This window comes from Varroa destructor, unplaced genomic scaffold (assembly GCF_002443255.2).
Source record: "Varroa destructor unplaced genomic scaffold, Vdes_3.0 BEIS01000005.1, whole genome shotgun sequence".
NCBI classification, from domain to species: Eukaryota; Metazoa; Arthropoda; class Arachnida; order Mesostigmata; family Varroidae; genus Varroa; species Varroa destructor.
Genome location: NW_019211458.1, coordinates 41,533,802 through 41,558,626, shown reverse-complemented (window position 1 = coordinate 41,558,626; position 24,825 = coordinate 41,533,802). Strand labels below are relative to the sequence as shown.

Below are 24,825 nucleotides of genomic sequence, written 5' to 3'. Positions count from 1 at the left end.
CTAATCGTAATTATATATTCTTGTATAATAGTGATTTCACGAATTTTGATATCAATAGTCGTTCGTAATTAGCGGATAACTAAGTCTGCTTTATGTTGAAAGGGCACTTCCTCAAAAGTTCAGCGAACTTCAACTATAACGGGGCGTAAGGTGTCTAATGTTTTAGGCATAGCCACCTACGAAACCCAATGATGATGGATGACAGCCATTTTCTAAGATGCTCACGGCATTTTTCTCCAACCGGCTCCTCTTCTCTTTCGTTAGTCGTTACGAATCCATCAAGCCTGAAACTAGAAAAGTACTTCGCGAAATCAGTGGCAACATCTACCTAGCTGGGTAGAATCAGTTCGATTGATTTGTTCTCCTCCGGGACATTGATACCCTGCCACACTGATCACCAGAACGAGAAAAGATGTCTCTATTGGCATTCCCTATGACGACAAAATGTTCCATTAGACAAAATGCCCCCGCTCCAAACCATGTGGCTAAACTACATACCGTCAGCGTCGTGATCAGTACGACGATAATGTCTTTTCCAGTTAGTCAAACTGTGTCTCTCGGTTGTTTTCGGTCGGAGATAGCATCGAATACAATCTTCGCCGAACAGCTGGCGGTGAATCAGAAATACGATAAACGGTTTAATTTCTCAGCCATCAAAATTATAGAAACGACCAACAACATTCAGCCAATGACGGTGTCGGGCTTCCCCTTTCCGGTGGCATTGGTTCACGTCTGTGCGCTGTAACCGGCTATGTTAGTCAGCGCGCGAGTGGCTGTGTATGGATGTCATGCCCCAGCGGCAATGCAGCCACGGCGGCGGCCGCAGCCACGGCAACAACAGCTGCCCCCGTGAAACTGCCAAGCAGTTTAACTGCCCGTTCAGTGTTACGTGGGGTTCGCCGCTACCGCCACAAGTGTGAGGGGGTTGCGGCAAAAAGTTCGGCTTGTCGCTTTTTCTATGGTAGTTCGTTGTTGAAGGCAGAAGTCGACGTGCGTCTAGCCCCATAAAGGCTTAACAGAAGGCGGTGCCGGTGGTGGCGATAGCGGTACAGTCTAACGTACCGTGCTGTAATGATTGGCTGCGGGCACACGCGGGGGCAAGCGGCGAAAACTGCAGAAGACTTGCAGAAGCTGCCCCACTTGAGACAATTAGAATAAATAGCATCTATATTATTTAGTACATGGTAGCGGTGATGATGCGGCAATTCATATGTGCCGCTATATTAGTGGCTATGGCAGCGGTTGTTAGTGGACAGGACAGTGAAGTGATAGCCACAGCAACTGGGCCGATTCAGGGCAAGATTCTGGAGTTTGAAGGTAAAAAGGTTGAGACCTTCTTTGGTATCCCTTACGCGAAGCCGCCCTTAGGGGACCTTCGTTTCAGAAAGCCTGTGCAGGTCGACGCCTGGAGCGATGTCATGATGACGAAGGAGTTCTCAAAGCCCTGCGTACAGGCGACGTATATTCACGGCGAAAATGTAACCATAGACTACAAAGATTCAAGCGAAGATTGTTTGACGATCAATGTGTGGAAACCTCAAGGTGGTGCAGAGAAGAAGCCTGTTATGGTCTTTCTTTATGGAGGGGCCTTTCAATATGGTGACTCAAGCCTGTTTATGAATGACGGTCTTCCGTTTTCGGCACTTACGGATGTGATCTTTGTGTCGTTTAACTATCGTGTGGGTGTCTTTGGCTTTTTGAGTACGCGACACAATGACGCTCCTGGAAACGAAGGCTTCTACGATCAGTTGCTTGCATTAAAGTGGGTGAAACAGAACGCGAATAAATTTGAAGGTGATCCTGAAGCAATAACGCTATATGGCCATAGCGCTGGTGCATTTTCAGTTGGATTGCACATGTATTCCCCACTGTCAAAGGGCCTCTTCAAGCGAGTGATCTTCGAGTCAGGTACAGCCCTTTCGCTCGTTACCTTCCAGATGAAGAACGAAATCTCTCGTTTTCACACGCTTATTGGTTTGACCAACTGTAGTCACAGCGTATATTCCGAGGATAAATACAAAGAAACGATGGAATGCCTCCGTAAGGCCGACGCACATGATATGATCGATGGAATCTCCCACCTTGGTCTTTTTGCTGATATGTTTCTGCCTATTTACGACGATGAGTTCATCCCAATTCACCCGCTAATGCCCGAAGACGTAGAGGTCCTTAACGGTGAGGAGGTTCTTATAGGCACAGTGACGGATGAGGGCACTCTATTCATTAGTACGCCTCTACAGAATCTTCTCGCACAGGGAGTCGATACGGCCAAGACTCAGTACAAAGTGGTTCCGTCGACCATTTACCCGAGACTGTTTGATGCACCCTTTGGAGCGATCTACCATAATTTCGATCAATACTTTGAGAACGCGCTTGACAGTTACCCCGATGAAACCGCTTACAATTTGATCGGTCAGACGTACGGAGACGCCGTTTTCACCTGTCCAGCGAATTTGTTCGGTGAGTTTCTGGCTAAACGTGGTCACGCTGTCTATCGTTACCAGTTTACTCACCGCTCATCAATGAAACTATGGCCAGCATGGATGGGTGTCGTGCACGCAACTGATTTACCATATATGATTGGCTCGATGCTAACCCAGGAAAAAAATCTTGAGGATCCTCGCTACAATTACACGCCAGAATGGTTCCGTAAACACAAATTCACTGCTGAAGAAGTGAAGTTCTCAAAACAGCTCGTCCGAATGATAGGTCATTTCGTGAAGACCGGGTAAGTGAGGTATATAGTATTGTCGACAACAAGCCGATACCCAGAATGTCGACTTAGTCGTATATTATATAGTATAACTGATCCGCTAGCAAATATAATAGTGGCCTTAACAAATAGATAGTTAAAGTGTGTAAAAATCCTAATAATGATAACAGTAATCATACAGCCTTATTAAAACGTCAGTCTGCTTATCGACAGTCTTTGTTGAATCAAACGACGATCATTTCTCTACAGTTATATATTCTCAGTTGGGTGTGTTACCAAGATTCATTATATTAGAAATGTTTAGGTAAGGCGCTGGGAAAATGCGTCGCCTTTATGAAAGACAGGTTTAAAAAATACCACAGAAAGGTAGCCAAATATATACTTCAAGTAGCAATCAAACAGTCATCCGTTTGTCATTAATTGTTTAACTATTCAAAAACAGTTAAATTTCATTCAAGTCTGTCGTTCTTGCCATCGGTGACATTTTCTCACTACTTTTCAGTGACTTCAACCAAACTTGTAGCATTGGCTACTGTATTATGCTGCTCTTGCAACTTAGAGAACTCTAGCTGCAGCAAAAAAAATCTGGCCACGTAATCTTTTGCATTTAGTTGACAACGAGAGAACGTCGTACATACGTAACTATTATGAACTTGGGCTGACTGAAAGACGTTTATTTGTGGGACTCGTTGGTAAAACAATGACCCGCTAACCAGATAAATGACAACATAGTTCAACTCGGCACCATCTTATACATGAATCTCAGTTAGTAATGCAATGCGCAAACGACCGTTGTTAATCGCCTGCTAGTTGCTTTGATGGGAAGTTTATGATGATCCATTCGACGTACAGCCGTGAACGCTTTAACCCGTTAGGTAGGACTATTTCAAGGAACAATATGAAAGCTTCAAATTTACCGCCACTCACCGCCAAAGAAAACAAACAAACAAACTGTTATCAATATGTGTTCCAATGGTCGGTTGTACAGAACACAGTCGACCGTCAAGAAGAAAGGAAACCTTTAAACAGCTACCTATTTTGATCTTCAAAGATGCCACTAATGGGCACGCACAGCGAAGGCGTGCTAAATAGGACGCGACCATCCCGTTGTATACCTGATTGTTTACATTTAAGAAAAAGGCCATTTTAAGGTAAAACGCTGTAATCGTCTATTAAACTATCCACCAGGCAGAAAGTTGTAATGCGTTCACATTGAACGATAGCTTCTAATGAGTAAACATCAATAAAATATACACCTAAGAATATAATCACTGTATCATTAAGAAAAAAAAACTATTGGATGTTGTTACCGTCAGTGTACCGTACGTTGTACGGTGATAGTGATGGCATCATTATTTAGCCCTTACCAGATGCCAAGGTAATTAATCAGTCTGTTTGTCGTTTACTTTCTCTGACCTTCTCATAGATTCGTCACTATGGTCACATTTGCCACGTCTGTGACTGCCCGCCTTTACGTCGCTATAAACATTTTTTTCATCCTTCCAACATTAAATAAATTGAGCATTTATTTACGTAACGTCGCCAGCAGCGGCAAACAAGGTCAGAGCCGTCGCGCGAGCTTATCTGTAGTAGTTGGTTCGATGCAGGCCGTGATGATAATTCACATTGTGTTACCAACGTTAACCGTGTATGTCATTAAAGATATAGCTGACACAGTAAGATATTTGCGAATGAACGAAACGTAGAATACAAGTACGAAGGTATAAGTGCCTCTGTCAGGCAGTTGAATTGTATAAAAAAGAAAATTATAAATAGATACCTACAGAAAATACCACAAACAACGTTCAAATAACCGATGTAGCTATTATGGGAAAACTAGTATGACTCATTTGTAAATGTAAATAAATAATTTATGAAGAAAAATTTATAATCGAAGAAAAAGCCGGCTCACTTCAACGATACCACACTCGTATAGACCCTGTTGTTTTGGTTACTTATAGTCCTCATCCTCTAGCCAGTCAAGCCTTTCTTATGCGATCCATCGACGGATGAACAATTTTTTTTAAAGTATTTATTTTCACAAAAAAAAAACTAGATATATGGGTGCTTACCGCTGCTTGTTTTTGTTATTTATATATGCACGATGGTTTATATTTTATCTGTTATTTGTAGCAAAAATAAATAGAGGAGGAAATCGTGCTGTGTGGGTCATTGTCACAGGTCAAGCCTTGCCAGGCGGCCATTAAATCCCAATTCGAGATACTATAAAGTCGCTTGTGCAGATATGGCTCTATCGGCGCCGCTAAAGTATTAAATCTTCTGACAACACTCTGTTTACTGTGCCGAGGAGGAATTTTCGTAGAATCGATTTTAAGCGGCACCACCTGCAGCCAAAATGACCTAGAATTTTTGATCATAGAGAAAAATATATGAGCCAAAGCATCTATACAAACATCAGGTGTTTAATAAATCTGAAATGATCAATATCTGCCTCAGAAAGTTCCGAAACTTGAATAGCTAAAGATGGAAAAACCAAGCGTAACAGAATATGGTAAACCAATACGAAGAATGTCCTATGCTGCTTGTGGTAATAACAGAGCGTTGTTATTTCTCGATCCTAAAAAAGATGGTTTATTCCAAGATGTATCTGTTTTTTTTAGTTTACAGTGCACAAGGACTGCATCTTATTCTAAGCGTAAGTTAGAATCGTGTTCCCTAAAGAAATCGTTCTGTATCATGTGCAAATACAAAAGGTGCTAACGTTCTACTGCAAACAGTACATATAATCAAGTGGCATTAACAATTACCTTTATTAGAAACACACTTGAACGGAGGCGTGCGTATCGAGCACCCATTAGCTATACTCAAAGATTAAAAAAAAAATGTATATTGTACATGTATGCTCAGTGAAGCACAGATGTCCGTAGTATTCACCGCGACAGACAATATCACAATTGATCAGAGCAGTATGAAGTTTTATTAGCATTATAACATGCAGGATGAAGAACAGAAAATACTAAGCACATCAGATATGTTACCAAAAAACTAGTTTTTGTATATTAGCCTCTCTAATTGTGGCGATTAGCGGTGACGGCAAAGCAACGAGCCGCATTCCCGTTAAACATTTACGACGAACTGATGAATCGACCAAGCAGTCGGCTTATCTTCTTTTTTCCGCCCGAAAGTATACGTTGGTTTCAGCGCCGGTTGACGATTTACCACTGGATAAAACGAGGTGTCGTGAAAGGAAGTATTTCGTTTCTTCCAAAAGCACTGCTGGCGATCTTCAGATCTTTTCCCGCTTATTTCTTATTCACTGATTTCATCTTCGTAGCAGAACACTCAGTCAGTCCTATAGATTATGACAGCTAGCTCAAATCCAGTCCGCGCTGAAAGTTAACCCATCAGACAAATCGAGTCAAATGCGAGAGCAGGTTGGCCGATAACAACAATGACGACGACACAGATAACAACAATATCTGCACGTAGTTCAATGGTCGTCTAAAGGCGCAATTGCAACGGCGTGCAATGGGTCGCTTACGCGTGTGTTTGTTTATCTGTCCGTCTATCTTGAGCATTACGACCCATGGACTACTGGTGCCTTGGCAGGGGTTGAGGTTGGGCAAGACGGTGCCGCAGGTGCACAGGTTTAGCGACAACATCTGCAAAAGCAGCTGTGTCGCTAATCGCTAACTGCTCGATGTAAGCAGTGGGTCGTTGTGCTTGAAGTTACCTTACCGCGGCCCGACACTCACTGGCGCCGATGCAGCCCCATCTCATGCTGGTCGTTTTGGGGCTGTCAACGATGGCAGCGGTGACAGGTCCTGGAAGAACCGCTCATTGGTTGCTGGAGTATGCCGACACTATGAAAGCTAGTTAATTTTTTTCAACTGTTGCTTGACAATTCTGACAAGTTACGAATATCAAAGCCGGAGTAGTAATAGTAGAAACAAATCACTTACGGCAGTAACTGTAAGCAATTCTACAATGTTCCATATTAGAGGATTATTTGTTAATACTGATAGCAGTATCGTACAATCGGTATGAGCAATATATATGTATTAATTGCACGTGCCCGTTACTTAAATTTCTCGGCAAGACGGGTGCCGGCGTTTTGCCGTCAAAACATTGTAATATGGTAGTAAATATAACTGGTGTCGTTATGCAAACTATTCATATAATATCAGTGTTATCTTCGGTGCGCGAGGGGTTCAAGGGAGTGAATTAACTCATGGCAAAGAGGAAAATCCCTGAGTTGTTCTGATTATCTAACACCGACGAACTTCGCCTTGCCAATGAAGCGTTGCATGATACGATAGAATATAGTAATATCTCCTAAGCTGCATGTCGTGAGCTTTGCTATGTTATTAGCGATGTTTAGGTATGGCTTTTTTCGGGTGGACAGAGGAATGAAGCTTACGTGGGGCACACAATAAGGTTTCCTTCTACGTTAGAATTGTGTCCTGTTACGTAATTGATGAAATGTTTCATTTAGTCGCTTGGCGTAGAAAAGATGATGTATATGACTTCACTTTTGGACACTTGAAATCGAGTAGACGTTATTTGCCGGTCGATTTTTGGACGTAGGAAAGAAGTGCGGCTAGAAGCTAAACACGGACAGAATATCCGTTAACTACAGGTCTGTCCATCTGTACTACGTTGATTTCAATTTATGTCGAAAAACAGGGTTGTAGTAGTTATTGTTAGAAAATGCCTATGGGTTTTTATGCTGTTTATTATATATTTACAATCGCAGATTTTACTATAACTTGGTGTCGACGTAATACACATAGATTGTGAGTAATCGGTAAGGTAACAATCCGCTGTTTGGGTGTTCCTATTTCAATAAGCATAATACAGCCGAAATTTCAGTTCGACTGTGTTTAACGACATTTATTCATAAAATTAGGTTATAATTTAGTTGAAGAGCATTTATAGAAAATTTTAGCGCATACGGGACACTTTTACTAGCTTTTCCCATAGATGAAGTTACGCTTCTTACCATACCTCTCCGTCTTCTTCTTCTTCTTCTGTCACAAAATCTTCGACCTTGCTCAGGCTAGCCTTTCACCTTTATCTATAGTGATTACAAGTTTTTTTTAACGAAATCAGCGCAAATAGCTACATGCGGGCTCCATTTAACTAAACAATGTCTGTTAGCAGGTTCAGTAACAGGACGCCTGTACGTACGCATACTGTAGTTATTTTTACACGCAGGACACAACAAGACTTAACAGGGGTTATGTAATGAAATGATTATATTGTCGAAACAAGAAGAACCTGCACCTACAAAATTATCAAATCCAGACCAATAGTGATCCAGAGTCACTCATCCGTCCAACTGTGTCTTGTTTAGGGATATTTAACGTTAACTAAAATATCCCTAAGTAAGAAGTTACCCCTAAAAAATAAATAAGAAGTTACCAAACCAAGCAATATCGTTATGCACCAAAAATTTATCTCATCTACATAATGTCATTGTTTCTTGTTCCCTTTTTGATTAGATTTGAAATGCTCATAGGGTCGAGCTTGCTTCCTCTAATAAATTTATCAGCAGCTCACAAACGGTTCCTCCTAGTCCTTTCTGTTTGCTGCTTTACGTCAAGTAACAGCCGGAAAACGATTATTCTGTGCTCAGTTCATAATAAATAGTTTCCATTGTAGCTCGTATGAGTCAGTCACCAGTCAACATCTATTGCCACTTAAAAGCCTAACGCTACAAAGAAATGCCTATTAGTTAAAAGACGCTGGTTGAATTCGTGTCGCTGCAATTCAATTGATGAAAATCTGTTTCAAAGATAAAGGCAAAAAAAACAGCATGCGAAGCGTACATGACATGATGAACTATGGTGTACATGAGATTTCGACACGTTTGAAGTATACGCTTTTGCTATCACAGATCACCCACCAACTACAGATACTATATATCGTAGTTCCAGTTAACTTTTATATCGTTCACTATTTCATTGGTGCTATAGCCGTTGTCAGATTTCAACAACGTGTAGCTGGTTTTTGTTATAGAAAAGAACCATGATCATACCGCCTACATCCTCGTTATGAAGAAGAACAAAACACAGCCCTGCTCCTATATCTGTTAAAGCCTGCAAAATGCCGACCGTTGCAAGTAGTTCTGAACGGTACGATCTATTTGCTACGAGACAAAGAACCGCTATAATGATCGCTAGGGAAAAAGCTAAATGACAGAGAAGCAAGACATGCTCCTTGTGAGCTTTTGAAACAGCGTCGAAACGCCCGTACCAGACACACTCGGTTTCGACATTTGTCAAATTGTATAGATAGCATATATAATTTTCCTTTTATGTTGTTATCTTTTATAGATGGTTCAATTTTGCTGGGACTATATTATTTGCCAGGTAATGCACACAGGGCACAGCAGATGTTTGCTTTTCTTTTTGGATACGTAGTTTTTTTACTATAAACACAGGAGAATTTTTGTGCAATACGAGAATTGCATCACTAAAGCATATGCAGGCCCCCATACGCTACATCTGTTTTTACTCTAAGCATGGCAGGATCTTGCCTGCCGAACTTAGGCCATCTGGTGGTCGTAGACACAGTTCACTAGGACTAAGCCATCTAAACTAACGGACAACAGTGTATGCATCAGACACGGAACACGACAGACATAACTTAGTAGTTGCTGCCGATTGTTTGCACCAAAGATTAGGATTGATTGATCATTAATATTGTACTGAAGCTAAGACTGAACATGTTTTCAGCCAATCTCCTCCTTATGTCTATGATATACGTCAAACTAACGCTTTTAATTTCGCTTGATTTTCACTGGTTTAGCTTCGCATTTGCGATGATCTACCTAATTGCTCATCTATCACAGTGCAACATATATATATATATATATATATATACACATATATATAGTGCAGAAACAAGGAAACGATCAATCGGCCCGTAAGGCTTTCCATTTAGTTGTACTGATGGTGGTTTGAAGTCTTTGACAGGCATCTAAATTAATGTATTAAATAAGGAATTAATAAAGCCAATAATAAACAGCGTTAATTGGTTTCCATCAGCGTAATGGGCAATTCAACTGGAAATACAATTGCCCCCCACTCTGCCGTGTTATTTTCTAATCGTGTTATGTAGAACTAAGTTTACACTAAGAACTACTGACGATTTTCAAACATTTCAAATCACCACCTAAAAAGCACGTCACTGTTGACAAAAAATCAACGCTTTAAGATGCGAACGCTTATATGATAAAAATTTTATTGAGCTGCCGCTACTGGGCGGCTTTTAACCAGAACCTCTGCGTGGTCCGGCAGAAAAGCTTACCGAGAAGTTGGGTGAAAATGTAGTAAACGAAATAGTTTTAGAGTGTTACACTATATGAATACCTGGGGAAACAGTAAATTACGATAATGAAAAAATAATATTTCAGTGAGTACGCCCAGGTGTTGCGGACCATAGATCTACTGAGTATTTTACTTCTGCTTCAATTTAGCTTGCATCAATATAGTGTTTAAGGCAAGTCGCTGTAGCGCTCCTTAACGGAGACCTTTGCACAATTCGAAAACAACGGAAATTGTACTGAAAGAGTATGTTGGTAGGTGCCAACCTGAACTACATGAATTTGAGTAACCTATAAGTTACCGCAACCGCTGTTAGACAGTTAAAGTAAAACAACCGCTATAAGGATACGCGACTTCTAGGACGCTTGTGCTCCATATCAGACAGAGGAAGAGATCGTAAGTTGTTGTTGCAAAACTAGGTTAGGGCAATTTGGCCGATTGGTTGAATTATTCAACCACCCCCAAAACCATTGGCCCCAGTGGCTTTGGGGGTAGTTGAATAGTAAGAAAAAGGATAATCTTGACCTCATGTTTGTACATCAGGGCATGTTGATTGTCCAAAAATAGGATACTGCCGGATGACCTTATATTCATCCCTGACCTGAGGAAAACTGCGTTGGAATATGCCCGTATTTTTTTCGTACTAAATTTTGTTGCAACTGGTATGATTTATGTGAGCGATTTTACCTTGGCTTGATAGCTAAAAAATAACAAATGTTCTTTGCAACAGCATTTGCTCAACAATTTTTGGCAAAAAAAGATAACAATTTCACTGAATCATGAGCGGAATGTGAATTTCAATAGACATAGAACCTTTTGCCGTTAGAACTGAGGACCAATACAGACGGTTAGAAACAAGTATTTCTGATAGGTATGCAGAAACCAGTGTTTTATAATGTGTTATATACTATCATTGATTAGCAAGCTGGGAAAATGTTTAGTTTTCAACGGGCTTTTGAACAACAAATACTGTTTGATGTAAGTACATATATATCTATTGGACACAGGGCTCTGTTATACAGGTCCTTCTAGCTACGTTGATTGCCACAGCGTTAGCTGGCGGAATCAGTTGTTAATGCAAATGTGTGTAATTGACATGGTGCTGTTTAGTATGACATTCAGGGCCAATAGGTATTTGGTCTTCTATTTGCTACCTTTCGACAATAATAAACACTTTTTTTTAATGGCGGTCGCTAAAAAAAAATAGTCGGCATTTAAACATTTTTACAGTTCGTATATATAGGAGCCTGGCAAGGACGTTGCGGATGTCTTGTGACTTCGAATGCTATGTGTTTAGCTTTCGGGTTATGATGACAAATTAATTCATGTTTCGCAAGGCATCACGGATTCTGCCTTTTGATATTACTGAAATAAAAAATCGATAATGTTTTATCTGATTTTAGTTCAGAAGTGAGCACCTTGCCTTACTTATAGATAGACCATGAAGGAACTGGCTACAAATGCTCCATGGTTGATAGGGACATGGAAAAAGGAGAGTACTTGCGAACAGGTCAGCACGTATATCCTTCTAAACCAATGGGCGCATGCGTTAATTCGTGTTGGTAAACTTTGTCCGAAAATGTTTTCTTTACGCAAACCGTTAAATGTTTACTACTATGGGTGCTGACTTAAATCGAGATACTATTGCATAATATGTAATGTTTCCTGGTACTAGCTTTATTTTTGGGTGGTTTATTTCGTGAGTGTGGATACGTAGGGTAAAAAGAACGATATTATATGGTTGCTAGTTAATTTGGAGGGCTAAAAATCATTTTAGCAAATTTCACTAAGCTTGCACATGGCGAAGCGCTCGGCCCTAGAATTTGTTTGCGCTACAGGCCATGTTATAGGCAAGCGTCCAGGACAATCGGTTTAGGATTTATATAAATTCTATTAATCTACAGCAACCGTATATTGTCCTATATGCGGTTTCATGTACCAACTGCTACGACTGCTCGTTTCACTAAACGAGAGTAATACCGGCTAATCAGCCATTTTCAATTTCACCTTGCTCAGACATCTTGATCGTTAGAGGTCCGCGCATCCCTCGCTCTGCCTTGTTTCATACAGTAGAGAAACCTCTATTACATGTATGTGTAATCTTCTATGACGTACATTCTTACTGACGGTATCTATCTGACAATCCGTTTTCGATCCATGCGTGTCTATATGACGCCAGCCGAAGGTTAATTTACTTCGGCCAGTTCGACGTCGGCTGATGGTCTACTTATCAAACCAATGACTGTAGACGTGTCCGAATCCACCCAACGGCCTTAGCCGAAGGTCCAAGATAACTCTTTCTGGCCAACTCGAAACACAAACACTGATGAGACATTGGCCAAAGGTCGACCTGGGCCTGAACGAAGACAGGCCACCTAGTTATTAACTATGCCATTACTGACACGTCATTAAACCTCAATCATCATATATTTTAGCACGCTGCTTTACCCATTCCCCCCTCATTTAGCCTCTACTGATAATACCAGAGCTGTTAGTGTCCCGAAGAAGAAGCTAGCGTGTTGTGATTTCAAACATCATTCCCGCTTCTCATTCTCCACGTATTACTCTCAGCAATTCCGCTGATATTAACGTTATTGACTTTGACCGTCGTTTAACCCCAGTTATACGTAATATCTCGATATGCTGCCAATCCGGCGGCTGGCATTTCGCTCAGTCTCGTTGTCTGTTAGGCCATCGTTTCACAAGTTGTGCTTCCACTGTTACTGCTAACGGGGAGGAAAGTTTCACCCTAAGTCGCTATCCCACAGAGCAATCGTGCGGTTGGTTGACTGACTCTGTTCTTCGGAAATGCCGTAGGTGGCCGATCGGTCGTTTTGCCCCTACTTCGGACACATAGACGACGTTCGTTGGCGACAACGTTCGAAAAGTGGAGTAAGTCCCGCCAGCGATAGCATTAGAACACGCTGCCTATTTCTTCAAAGGCAACAGTCTGCATCATTGCATCCCTAGACATCTTGTGAATTAACAGTTGTGCACTACTACTACTACTGCTGCTGCTGCTGCTGCTACCGCCGTCGATATCACCGCCTCTGTGTTTTGTTATATGGCTGTTGTGGCGGCAGTATTATATATTAAAAGTAACAACAAGGTGAAAGTAAAGGCAACAACTCTGCTGTCTTTAGGGTGGTTGTCGCTGGTAACGCTATTCATTCTATCTACTGCTGCCATTGGGGTAATAAACAGCGCTTGCCAACAGAGCTGCGTATGTTGTTGATAAACGAACCCGTGCGCGGATGTGTGCACACGTATTGGCCGGTGAGTGTTGCGAAACCTATTCGCCCACGGCCCTTTGAGCAGCCAGTTTGCCCCGGTGTCAAAGATGTTCGAAGGCCATCTAGCCGCAGCAGCGGCAACAACAACAGCGGGGGAATCGGCAATCCCGGTGGCAGTGATGGTAACACAGCTTGTAAATACCACGGCAGAAAACAGAAGCCGGCCTGACAACGAATATAGGATACTCGCAAGCTGCTTATGGATATACTTACACACGCGTAGTACACGAGTCGAATGTATGAAGGCAATAAATGCGCACATTTACGTGAATTACGTGATCGTAATGACCGCTGGTATTGCGAAAAAGTAGCATGGGGAACGTCTTGCCTAGCTAGTGCTTGTTAATACGCACAAAAGAAGATTAAAGTAATACATGTATTGTAGGCAGCGATTACGTACAAACAATTTGGAGCAATAGAAAAACAATTCTGTACGAGAGAGATAATTTGAAGACTGAGCGGTCTTGCTAAGACAGCATATTGATCAGACTTGCAGATCGGTTAAGATAGTGTCTGACAAAAATGATCCACGTGAAGATAGGATCTTGAGACACCGATAAGAGGTTACAAATTATGGATATAGATACATAGACTACAGCTATGGTACGATTGATAGCAAAACGGAGCTGCAAAAATCCTTTCTATTTATGTACGTGCGTAATCAAACAATTTTAAGGCTGTGCAAACTGTTAATAGCTTTATTTGTAATTTTGATAGCAGAATACTTTAGTTTAACGTAGTCAACAAATGGAAAAAATGCCAATGTCATAATTAGCTATGGACGGAACGGTTTATAGGAATGTCGATGAGTTTGGTTAGAAATAGTCTAACTTGGAAGATACATGTTATTCTTTGCATTTATAAACATAGTGCTCACTGATACATATTAATTTTGTTACGCTGATCAATAACGGGAAACTTCTAAATATCTAATGGATTTATTTGAAATGTTTATATCTAGTTATTAAACTTACGAATAGTTTTGCTTCGTCTGAAAATTGCACGGATAGAACACCAAAATAATGGACCTGCAGCTGTTCTTATGGTGGTAATGTATTTGCCTGCTAAACTTAGACCCACGTGAGGTGGTTTAGGTTCTAGAGTACGTGTAAACACATCTCGTTTCGTGCCGGAAGCCAGTCGTTGAGAGTAATACTTATCGGCAGTAGCACTGAACGTAAAACTTGAAGCATTTACTAGATAATTAATTGCCCTATAAGACAGCGCAGTGAAGGTAAGGCTCGACACAATAATATCAAATCGATCATGTAAACTTGGTCAAACCAGAGTATTGGAATCTACTTCGAGCAGACGGATTGGTGCCGTTAGAGTTCATGATGAATCAGTCAAACCTCCTTTGGCGGGATTGGACCCCGAATTGTCCACCGACTGAGTAGTGGTAGCAGGTTGCTTATGAAACTGGAAGACACAACACTCATTTGGGTTAGCATTTGGGCTTAAACACATTGTGGTCTTCAGCTAAAATCGAAATAGTAGAAAAAGCGACAAACATGCTTATGATTTATTTTCTCAAAGTAAAAATCCCGATCCCGCCAGATATGTCGTAAGCAGCCAAAAAGGAATTGTGAGTCTGCTATGAAAAAGAAAAGCAAGTTTTCTAAGTTGGCATTATAGAAATTACACATGGCTTACAGCACATAAGTCATTTTACATTTTTTGTTGTCGCATATTCATGAACTTTAGATAGAAAAAAAATCTTTAGGTTTAAAATTCAAACCTTTACCGAAACCTAAGAGTTGTTGTAATATTGTAAAGCTTAGTTTTTGACAGGAAGCTTGGATTCTTTTTAGCTGTCATAGAGTAAGCCTAAAATAGCTCGTATTCTTTCAATGACTAACCAGATTATTTAGTTTTCTTGCCATAATTGTTTCCTACTTCTATTTGGATTCGATATGTAGCACCGTCGAATAAATATACTGTCATTGACTTCGTAATGTAAGTTGGCAATTGCGTCGTATTATAGGCACGCACAGTAACGAAGTACAAATGGTTCGCTGTTGCAGTTAATTGATCAAGTTTTTCTGTCGAGAACAAATGGCAATTACAGGTTGTTCCACAAAGGTTACTAGGCAAACTTGTAGCCTGAAACTTCACAAGTTGCCAGCCTTAGTTTGCTACTTATTACCACCTCCTCTCATACGAGCTCAAATAATGTGAAATACAAAATAATGTTCTTTAAAGATTCTATTGATCATCAGTCAAAAACATATACGTATAATTCCGAATACGATTTTTTGACAGGAATAATTCTTTTCGGATATTCCTACTTAAGGTCCATGCGCAGTGTGCGTTAATTTCGTTTACTTTTTTTTCACAAATATCATTTTGGTGAGCATCTGGCGCGTTTGCAAAAATTTAAATTCTGTTGCAGCTCCCTCAACAACGTGGTCATGAAGAATTGGTAGATGGTGATTCGAAATTGTATCTAAAGATTCATTTGATATAAAAATTTCAACAGTATACAGCTCATGTACATTTTTACAGAAAACATAAACCAAGAAAGCAACGCAAAATTTGGTTACCCAACGTTTATGTTTCTTGCGTGTCGACGCAAGAAAGCTAAAAAAAGATGTTTTGTCACTCTCATTCATTTTTCAAGAGTAAGCAGTATGAAATGGAAAAAGAAAATATTTAAGTTACAGAAAAACAGGTATGATATTTATTCGGCCAGCTAAAAATTACGTGCAGCCTTTGCAGCAGGTCCGTAACTGATCTAAAGATTTCGACCCCGACGTCGAATCTAAAGGAAATACAGGTTGTAATTTATGTACTGTATAATTTTTATAATACTCATGCTTATTTTACCATACATGCAAAAGTATCGCGTATGCTACACGTAATACGCTTTATATTTGGTAATTAAGCTGGTTATGGTCGATCATTCAGTGAAAGTCCTAGGTGACGGAAAGCATACTATTGGTACGAAACGAAGAAGCTGCCACACCATAACAGTAAATGTAATAAATACGAAGTATACAAAGATCATATAGCATGCGCCTAAATAGCAATTTTATATAGGTCAACAAACGTGAAAGGCTAATGAAGGAATCACGCAGCGGATGCAATAATGCCGTAAAACGTTGTCGTAGAATACTGTTCCGTCACATCACTTTTCGGTTGATCTGTTAGGCTTGCGGTAAGGTACTTTTTTCGTATATTTTTCGAAACTCAATCGAAATAAACAGAAAAAAAAAACAAATATAGCGTTTTGACACATGTTTACAGATTTGCTCAAAGTACAGGTGAATTAGGTCGATTAAGTCAATCGACGTAAAGCTAGCTATACTTTGCTTTGAAATACAGTGGCAAATCTTTCGGCTGAAGGGGCGATACGTTTTGGGCCGGCATATTTCGTTTGACATCAGCCGTCATCGCAGTAGCACGTCTTTCAGGGTAGGGACAGGCAAAAATGCGTTTTACGTGTTGTAATTAAATAACGTTTTTCATCTATCGTTGTCGTAATCAATTGCGCCTATCATGCAAAATTTGATATGTAGTAGATTTACCTTATAGATCTAAAATATTTAATAACGTTAGCGATTCAGTGGCGCAGGACGCATTAGAACGCTATTGAGTCGTACGAAACGGAACTTAAGTTCCTCAAACATTTTAATCTATTTGCAGGATTTGATGGAGAATCCCATCTGTAGTCAACTAATATAAGATCAATACTAAAGTTCACCTCGCTCTCAGTCTAAGACAGATTCACAACTGCACACTTAAAACGAGATAACGTCTTTTGAGAGCTGTCGTGACTTCTTTGTTTCCTGTTCGGTGATAGGACGCTGGTAAAGCTCACATCTGTCGACTGTTTCCTTTTCATGACCCTTGAAACATTTTATCAACCCCCTGAAACGATAGTTATTAGAGAGCGGAATTTTCCATGAACAGCAGGCCGCATGAGATAAACCTGTTACGGATCCATTTATTTCGTTAGGTCGGTAAAAAAAAAATGGTACAACAGCTCCCAAATAGAGACTAATAACTCGCTAAATTAGAATCAGTGTTGTTATTTCTATGCAAAAAAAGGACTACATAATTTTCGACAGATTAAACTGTAGGTGAGATAATTAATTGTAAGCAAAAATATATTGTTTGGTAGTTTGTTTAAATAAGTTCAATGAGCAGTGGCTGTCTACCGTATCTACGAAAGCAAATAAAGCCTCGTATTCAAAAGCTGTTTATACGTTGATGTATCCACTTGGTCAAGCCAGATGTATATATTTGCTGATGACTGAAACTAGAAATGTTATGTCAAAAGCTTTACTACCCTGGCTAACTTAATCCATTCAGGATTGTTTTACTGTTCACATATATCTTGTAATTTTTCATAGAGAATATTATTAATTTCTTTAGCGGAAGTCATCACCAGACCAAAGAAGACTGGTATTGTTGAGTAACTCGATGTAGCTTAGTATAGAATATCATACTGCGCCGTGATACCAATTGCAGATAGCTAAAATAGGATAAAATGCCTTTGAGTTTTGAAAAACGTATGAAGACTATACATTCAACAAATGCTAATTTCAATTTTAATATTTCGGCGAAAGGTTACAAGCTTAAGTGAGTCTTAGAAGGCTCTAGAGACTTTATTAGTTGTCGTTTATCACTGTTTAGTTATATTTCAATGTTTGATTCTTCCAAGTGGTTGCTTTATAATTTATTTAATTGACTAATGGAAATAAAATCTTCTGCGGACGCGAAACAGTTGTCGTGCGTCCAAATATAATCTCTCCTTCGAATTTCCCAATATACCTAACATGTGTAGCAATAAAGCAAGATAATTTCTAATCAAATAATAAGACAAAAATACTCTCAGGTATTAAGTGTGATCGATAACCATACATTTAGTGAATTAGACTGTCTATTAGTTATTTACGGGCGCCGCGTAGCGGTGCCGAACGTCGCTATTATATCCGCTATTTTCAAAGGCTTGTATTATTAAACGACCCTTTTGAATTAGTGTATATCTAGTCAGTCTAGAGGGTTATTTGTTCTTGATTGCGGTCTTCGCCTCGTTCATTTTGAGTTACTATTTGTATCAATCGTAATTTAGAATGGAACAATCTGCGACACTCCCTTGTTTTCTTACCTTACACTAGCCGCAGACAGATACATATGCTTTCTCTATCTACTTTTAATTTCTTTGCTAAAATCGATCGGACGCTAAGATTTATAAGCACGTGAGTTTGTAGTTCATTTTTAGATTTTGTGATCTCGAATAATCGCTTTCTAGTACCTCACAGCTAGTATTGCCTTACAATCGAAGTTACAAGATTATTTAGATAGATATATATATAAACACTCGCGTCTACGCGTGCAAAACTTGTATAGTGACCTCGGCGCGCGGCTGGGCTTTATCGATGATAGCAGTGCACTGCTTCACCGAAGCGTATTATAAGGGTAGATTTTCATTAGTTCTGTTGTCTAGAGGGGGTTTCAACGGCAAGCAGGTGATAGAAATGTAGTATCAGACAGATGAAGTAAGACAAATGGACTACAAGCGAGTGGGTTGACTGAGTCGGTGAAAAAAAATTAACAGTAACTTACAGTCGTTGAAACTTGGTCCATTTGCTAGCAATCGATCTGCTATAACATATATGTCTGCAAGCGTGTGACTACCTAGTAATCGAGTATCAGGAGATAATCTTAAGGATCTGCTGTGAGGGCCAAAGGCTTGAAGATGACAACTGTTATCATGAAAGGGTATTGGCCGGGAAACAGGGCAAGCTTCATTAGTTCCAAATGTTCCCATCATGGTAAAACGGCAACGTTTTTGTCTACTAAAGTCAGACACGCGTGAAGAAGTTTAGGTTCGAAACCGGGCGTAGACACACTTCATTCCACAATATCGTTCGGGAAGTCGGCCGCTTGAAGCAATGATTAGCGACAATGCCGAATTTAACATCTAGTTGGAACCTTCGAATTGGCGCCCTATTGTACACTATAAATCTTGCAAATGTATTATTACATCACGTACAGAGGTTATCACAGTAGCTAGTAGAACTACGAATATAAAAGCAGATGGATCCGATGGTTATCATTGTTTAATTGATTGTATTAGACTGAAGGTACACGTTTTAGCGAGAATCATGGGGACATTATTGGAATGTACCGACTGACACTAAAAATCACGGCAAATTCTTCCGAATTTCTGTCGTTCACGCCCCGCTGTGTGGGGATATTTTGCTTAAACTGCATATTCTTTCTTCAATAGTATCGTTTTGTCCTTTTTCGTTTTACGCTTGGGAGGTGTCGGAGTTATATTTTTTAGAACGCTTTATTTTTTTTTGTCTAGTTATATTTTTTTTGAATTGTCAAGCTGTCAACTATTCATCGTTCATGAAAAAATAACCAAATGCCCTTAAAAGGTGTTAACGGCTTTGCGGTCATGTCCTCTAATTTCATCTGGGAAAATAAATCGGTGACCATGTTCTTCAATTTTAATTGAAGAGACTAAATAATAAAAATAACACAGCACATATGTGATGTTTAATTTTGTTGCTGAGATGATAGATTATTTTTGATTGGCGTGTGGCGAATGTCTGATTTTTTTCATCGAGCAAACTCGGTAAAGCTGCGTGATTTATCGAAAGCTACTTTACTTTTTCTTCTACTTTACAAAGTTGATTATCCATAGATTATGGCCAATTTGATCACAGTGCGATTTTACCATTTGCTTGTATTCCAGAAATCGAAGTAAATAGTTTAAATGATTATAGCATCTTACAGACGCATTACTTCTATAGATATTAATACCGGTGTTGAAGTCGTGATTGATTCGGTGTTTCGTTATTTTCTGTAATGTTTCAGCAAACCGACGATCCCTGACTCGACTGGTGAGTGGCCTCGGTATTCAGCGGCTAATCAGAAGTACGTGAACCTAGCGCCCGAAAATATATCCATCGCGGCTGATGGACCGAAGAGGGACAAGTGTGAACTATGGAGACCCTACCTTATACGAAAGTACGAACATGATGCAAATTTGCCGCCATTGAAGATGTTTTTTTTCACTTCATAAGTTTCATGTAAATGTATCTAAGTTACGAAAATCACGATTTTACTAGACTTACCGCAATTAACCCTATACTGTCTTTAAATTCAGATACGACAAAGGTCAAGTGTGTACGTCACATATCTTGGTTGTGAATAACCAGTTTTTGAAGTTCCAACTTGAAAATTAGCTGTCTGCCTTGTTTCGCTTTGCTTTTTGGCTAATCGCTAAAGGCCTTATCCTTTTGCCGCGGTGATTATGGCTAACTAAAAAACCAATATATTAATTATCCTGAAAACTCAAAAAGTAAGCGTATCTCATGGTTTGAATTGAGCTTTTATCAGAACGTACGCAACAGTCATATTCTTAGCTTCTGGTAATTTTAATTTTCGCGATCTAATGACGCGTCAAGATCATTTTCGACGTTACAGTATCTGTGTAGACGTATGAATACCGCCTTTTGACGTAGAGGAAACTCATTGCGCTTTAGTCGAAAAAGCTTCTTCATAAGGTTTTCAAATCGATTGTAAAATCTATATAGAAAATCACTTTATGATTCTACATCTCTACTAGGGGAAATCGATATTTTCAAATAATTGTTTAGTATAAAATATTAAGCTGCTACAGGTACTTCTGGTGGACTTTAAGGCTGAATGTCTTTGAACCCAGTTAGACTGGAATGATAACCTTCTAACACGCGTTAGAGATACTCTCCTTTATACAGTTTCTTTACACACTTCTTCCGGTGCTCTGACCAATCATGTATCTACCGTTCGCGTTTCAGTATATAATCCATCTACTTAGGGTTTTTCGAAGTAAGTCAACAGTAGGAAATGGTTTCAGATTAAATAATTTTTCGGGACATAAAAATCCCATAATCGCACGCACCGAAATCGAGATAATAAAGAGATTGCGGCCAACGTCGGGCAATTATTTGCTTTGTCCAGGAAATGACTGACACATGGCGATGTTGCTTTGCGTTATCATTGAATAACCAGACCGCGTGCTTTTGATTGCCGTGCCAAGAGTCCATGGGTCCTTTAAAAAAAATCAAGATAGGACGCAGCACTTATTGTCTCATTGTCGGTGAGTAGCTCATAATGGCAGATATCCCTGACATCCATTGCAAGCACCGCCATCACAGTTTTGCCTGAGACTACCAACCCGATACTGCCACCGAACTAAATTTTTCTCCAGGGCAACGCTATTTTCTCGCTTGGACCCCGTCCAACTGGCGGTAAAAACTGAAGCATGCCTCGTCTGCGGCGACCGTGTTCTTAATTAAGATTCCGCCAATTGTACGTCGAATAGGCCATGAACATTTTTAACTGGGTTCAAGTTAATTCACGGGGAACCCATTTCTACTCTTTCAGCATTTGTGTTGCAATTCTGTAACATGCCATGTATGGAATACCAATTCTGACCGATAGAGCTCTAGCAGTTAAAGCTGTGATTTTATAAAAAGCTTCCTCGATTGTGGCAAAGCGTTCCTGTTTTCATTTTTTTGAATTTCGACATCTGGTCATCTACTCGTTTGCCTTCAATACTTTAATTTCCGTTCTTGAAGCGTTTTTGCCATCGCGTATTGTGCTTTCGCCTAGGGCCTCTTTGCTTAAAGCATTCACCAATCTTTGATGAATTTGCGCAGCACTATGGCTTTTAGGTAATAAAAACGCGAGACTAAAAGATGTTTTTCTTTTTGAATTCATTTCGTTTCGAGTCGACTGGTTTTCATTCTCCACTTCATAAAACACTGGCATGTTTAGCGGCCACATTTCGTCTGCTACCGCGGGTAACAGCTTTATGTAATCGAATGTTCATAAGAGTGAGAGGTACATGCTTCGTTTTAAATTAGAGACAGCTAATGCTTTTATTTTAATGTTTTTTACGATTTAGTTCGGTATACGTTTAAAAAAAATGCGGCTTTCGTTGCGACCTATATGAAAACGGACGATCTTGCAGAGTTTATGCACTTTACTAATTTACATAGAATTGCGCATTTTTGTAAACCACCGAGGCGTTATGTTAAGAACCACTTTCTATAAATTATAGCAACTAACTGACAACTTCTAACTCAAGCTAAACAGTTAAATCATCAAACGTGCATTTTTTATTCAAAATATTTAGCACTGTATGTTGACATCAGCATTATATAAAAGATGTTTGTGATCAGGTCAGTTAAATCGGCCCAGTCCTTCGATGGAGTTTTCCGTGCCATATATTCAGAATAATCATATAGCCCTATGTTCTAATTTGACGAGAGATGCAGACGGCTACTTCATTTATTCAAATAATCTCTTTACTGGTAAGGTTCATATAGTACAATCTTATATTTCTAAATATTGGTAAAAAATAGTTTACTATCCACAGCCTGTTATGCTAAACAAAAAATGTCGTATGTTCACTTTAGCTCTAGATGTGACATTTCTGTAGAGCTGAACCTTGATACAACTCTCAACGTGCTCACTATACGGTATTATAGTCTATGAAAAAAGAATCCTTATCGTAATTAGTCGATAATTTTTTCGTTTTTGGTGTCAAAAGTATCCATATGTATAAGCACAAAGCTTGGCCGGTTATTATGTAACGGAGCTCCACCAGTTAGCTACAATATGTTACCCATGCGATGATATCACTTAAGATTGGCAACAGACATTCAGCCTTTCCCTATGTGAAATCGACTGATCCATAATGGCCTTGATCGACGGAGCCACGGCTTCATCCCGCGACTGCAGCTCGGCCATAGTTTACGCAACAGTTACGTGTATTGCAGGGGGTCTTCACTTTACTACTACCCCATTGCTTCGTGATACACAAGCATTCATATGGTATTTGAGATATATACAGCTCGATAGCGGGAAAACAAAATGCAATTAGGCAGTGTTCACTGATTCGACTGCAGTTAATCCAATATAACAAGGCTATGCGTATTTACAACGGACCATTTCTGTACGTTCGTCACATAGGGATAAAGTATAGCTGAGAGGTACTTCAGTCGATTTGTTTGCGAATAAGAGGTAAACACAATACTATATAATATATATGAAGCAAGAGATCAACTTGTGTTTTCCACTTCAGCGGAAAGTTGCCTTCGGATTTCATAGCTAACATGCAGCTGGATTAGGTTGTTGTTGCCAGGCGTACGACAACACTGGTATATCAGAAAATAGATTTATAGTCACTGTTGATAATCGTCAACCTCTTTTCTGGAAGGGTAGAGAGAGTGCATTTGACGAGCAGTTAGGTGAGCACGATTCGTCTATGTTTCGAATAATAAAATATCCGGCTTGTTTGAAAACGATCCATTTAGAACTTTTCTCTCCATTTTCTATTTGATGTGGTAATTTTAAAATATTTTTACCAACTATAATTGACTCACTCAGTATGTAATGGTACCAGTGACGAGGACATTTGAGACTGATATCATATCGATCTATAAGTATATATGAATATATAAATAAATCATTTACTTGATCATCAGTGACGACCACTTATGTATTAATATATCGTATGATGATTGCATCATAATTTCAGTACCATGAATTCGGCTCCCACAAAGACAAATTTGTGAGCGATACTACAGTACCCAATATTTTGTTCTTTTGTTATCATGTTTTTGGCGGATACTGTTTCAGAAACGAAACGATGACATCGTCGACATCTACAACCAAGAAGCCGATTTCTTTTGGGCCCATGAAGAAGGCTCCACCAAAATCCACAAAAAAGTCGAAATTTGCTAAAAGCAACAACTACCGCAAACGACTCGAGGGACGCTACAAGAACGACTCGTTCAGCGCTGTCTTGAGCACATATTGGACATTCTCTATGATAATGCTTATGGTGACAGCGTTTTCGCTTTATGTCAGGGCTAGTGCGTGTTAGGAACACTCATATGTAGGCTTAGAAATAATAGATGTTTTAACTTGCCATGAAGAATGACATTTACAAGGAGACAGAGGAAAGGACCATGTTGTACGAACAGGTATATCATTCTTGTGTCGCTCTGCGAGATAAGTTCGAAAAAAACTGTGAACTCCACAAGCAGGTTAAAGCCCCACTGCTTGCTGAGTTAAATAGAGATTTTCGCGTTCAAAAAGTTTACCTAGAACTCATATCAGATGAGCGGCCCCTTGCATGCCCCGTGGCATTTATCCAGTGGTGACATTTGCCGAAGTCAAATGCGACGTGACAAATAAATCGTGTAGTTCTAATGAAGTGGGAATCGCTACGGGTAGTGATTCTAATATGCTCTCTGTAAATAACGTTTTTCATAGGACGAGTATAATCTTTTGTTTACCGTTGCATTTCTGTACATATTCAAACTTTACGATGACGATATACTCATATATATATATATATATATATATATATATATATATATATAGATAGATGTAATAAATTTGCTAGAGAAAATTATATGTTTGCTGATTGAAATAAAACATATACTTTTTATATCGTATTGCATGTGCACTATTTGTAGCAATTGAATGGAGGATTTGTAGTTGTGATATC

The 24,825-nt window shown here is 39.5% G+C and overlaps 1 protein-coding gene across 2 annotated transcripts; it reads left to right on the top strand.

Moving 5' to 3' along the window:
* Positions 1-874: 874 nt before the first annotated feature.
* On the top strand, positions 875-24,690 carry LOC111251379 (cholinesterase-like). Of its 2 annotated transcripts, XM_022807895.2 has the most exons (3): positions 965-2,728; positions 20,133-20,285; positions 23,949-24,690. In XM_022807895.2, the coding sequence occupies exons 1-3, from the start codon at positions 1,182-1,184 to the stop codon at positions 24,193-24,195; spliced, it is 1,947 nt and encodes a 648-aa protein (XP_022663630.1). In that variant the 5' UTR covers positions 965-1,181; the 3' UTR covers positions 24,196-24,690. The 2 variants fall into 2 exon arrangements, with proteins under 2 accessions (XP_086846623.1, XP_022663630.1); XM_086990497.1 differs by lacking the exons at positions 20,133-20,285; positions 23,949-24,690 and adding an exon at positions 4,140-7,337 and having other exon boundaries at positions 875-2,728.
* The last annotated feature ends 135 nt before the right edge of the window (positions 24,691-24,825 follow it).

What these genes read in the sequence shown, in the direction of transcription:
- LOC111251379 (XM_022807895.2), top strand. Translation starts at nt 1,182, where the DNA reads ATGGTAGCGGTGATGATGCGGCAATTCATATGTGCCGCTATATTAGTG. An exon ending in GGTCATTTCGTGAAGACCGG is followed by an intron (nt 2,729 to 20,132) that starts GTAAGTGAGGTA and finishes GTAATGTTTCAG; the next exon opens with CAAACCGACGATCCCTGACT. An exon ending in AGACCCTACCTTATACGAAA is followed by an intron (nt 20,286 to 23,948) that starts GTACGAACATGA and finishes ATACTGTTTCAG; the next exon opens with AAACGAAACGATGACATCGT.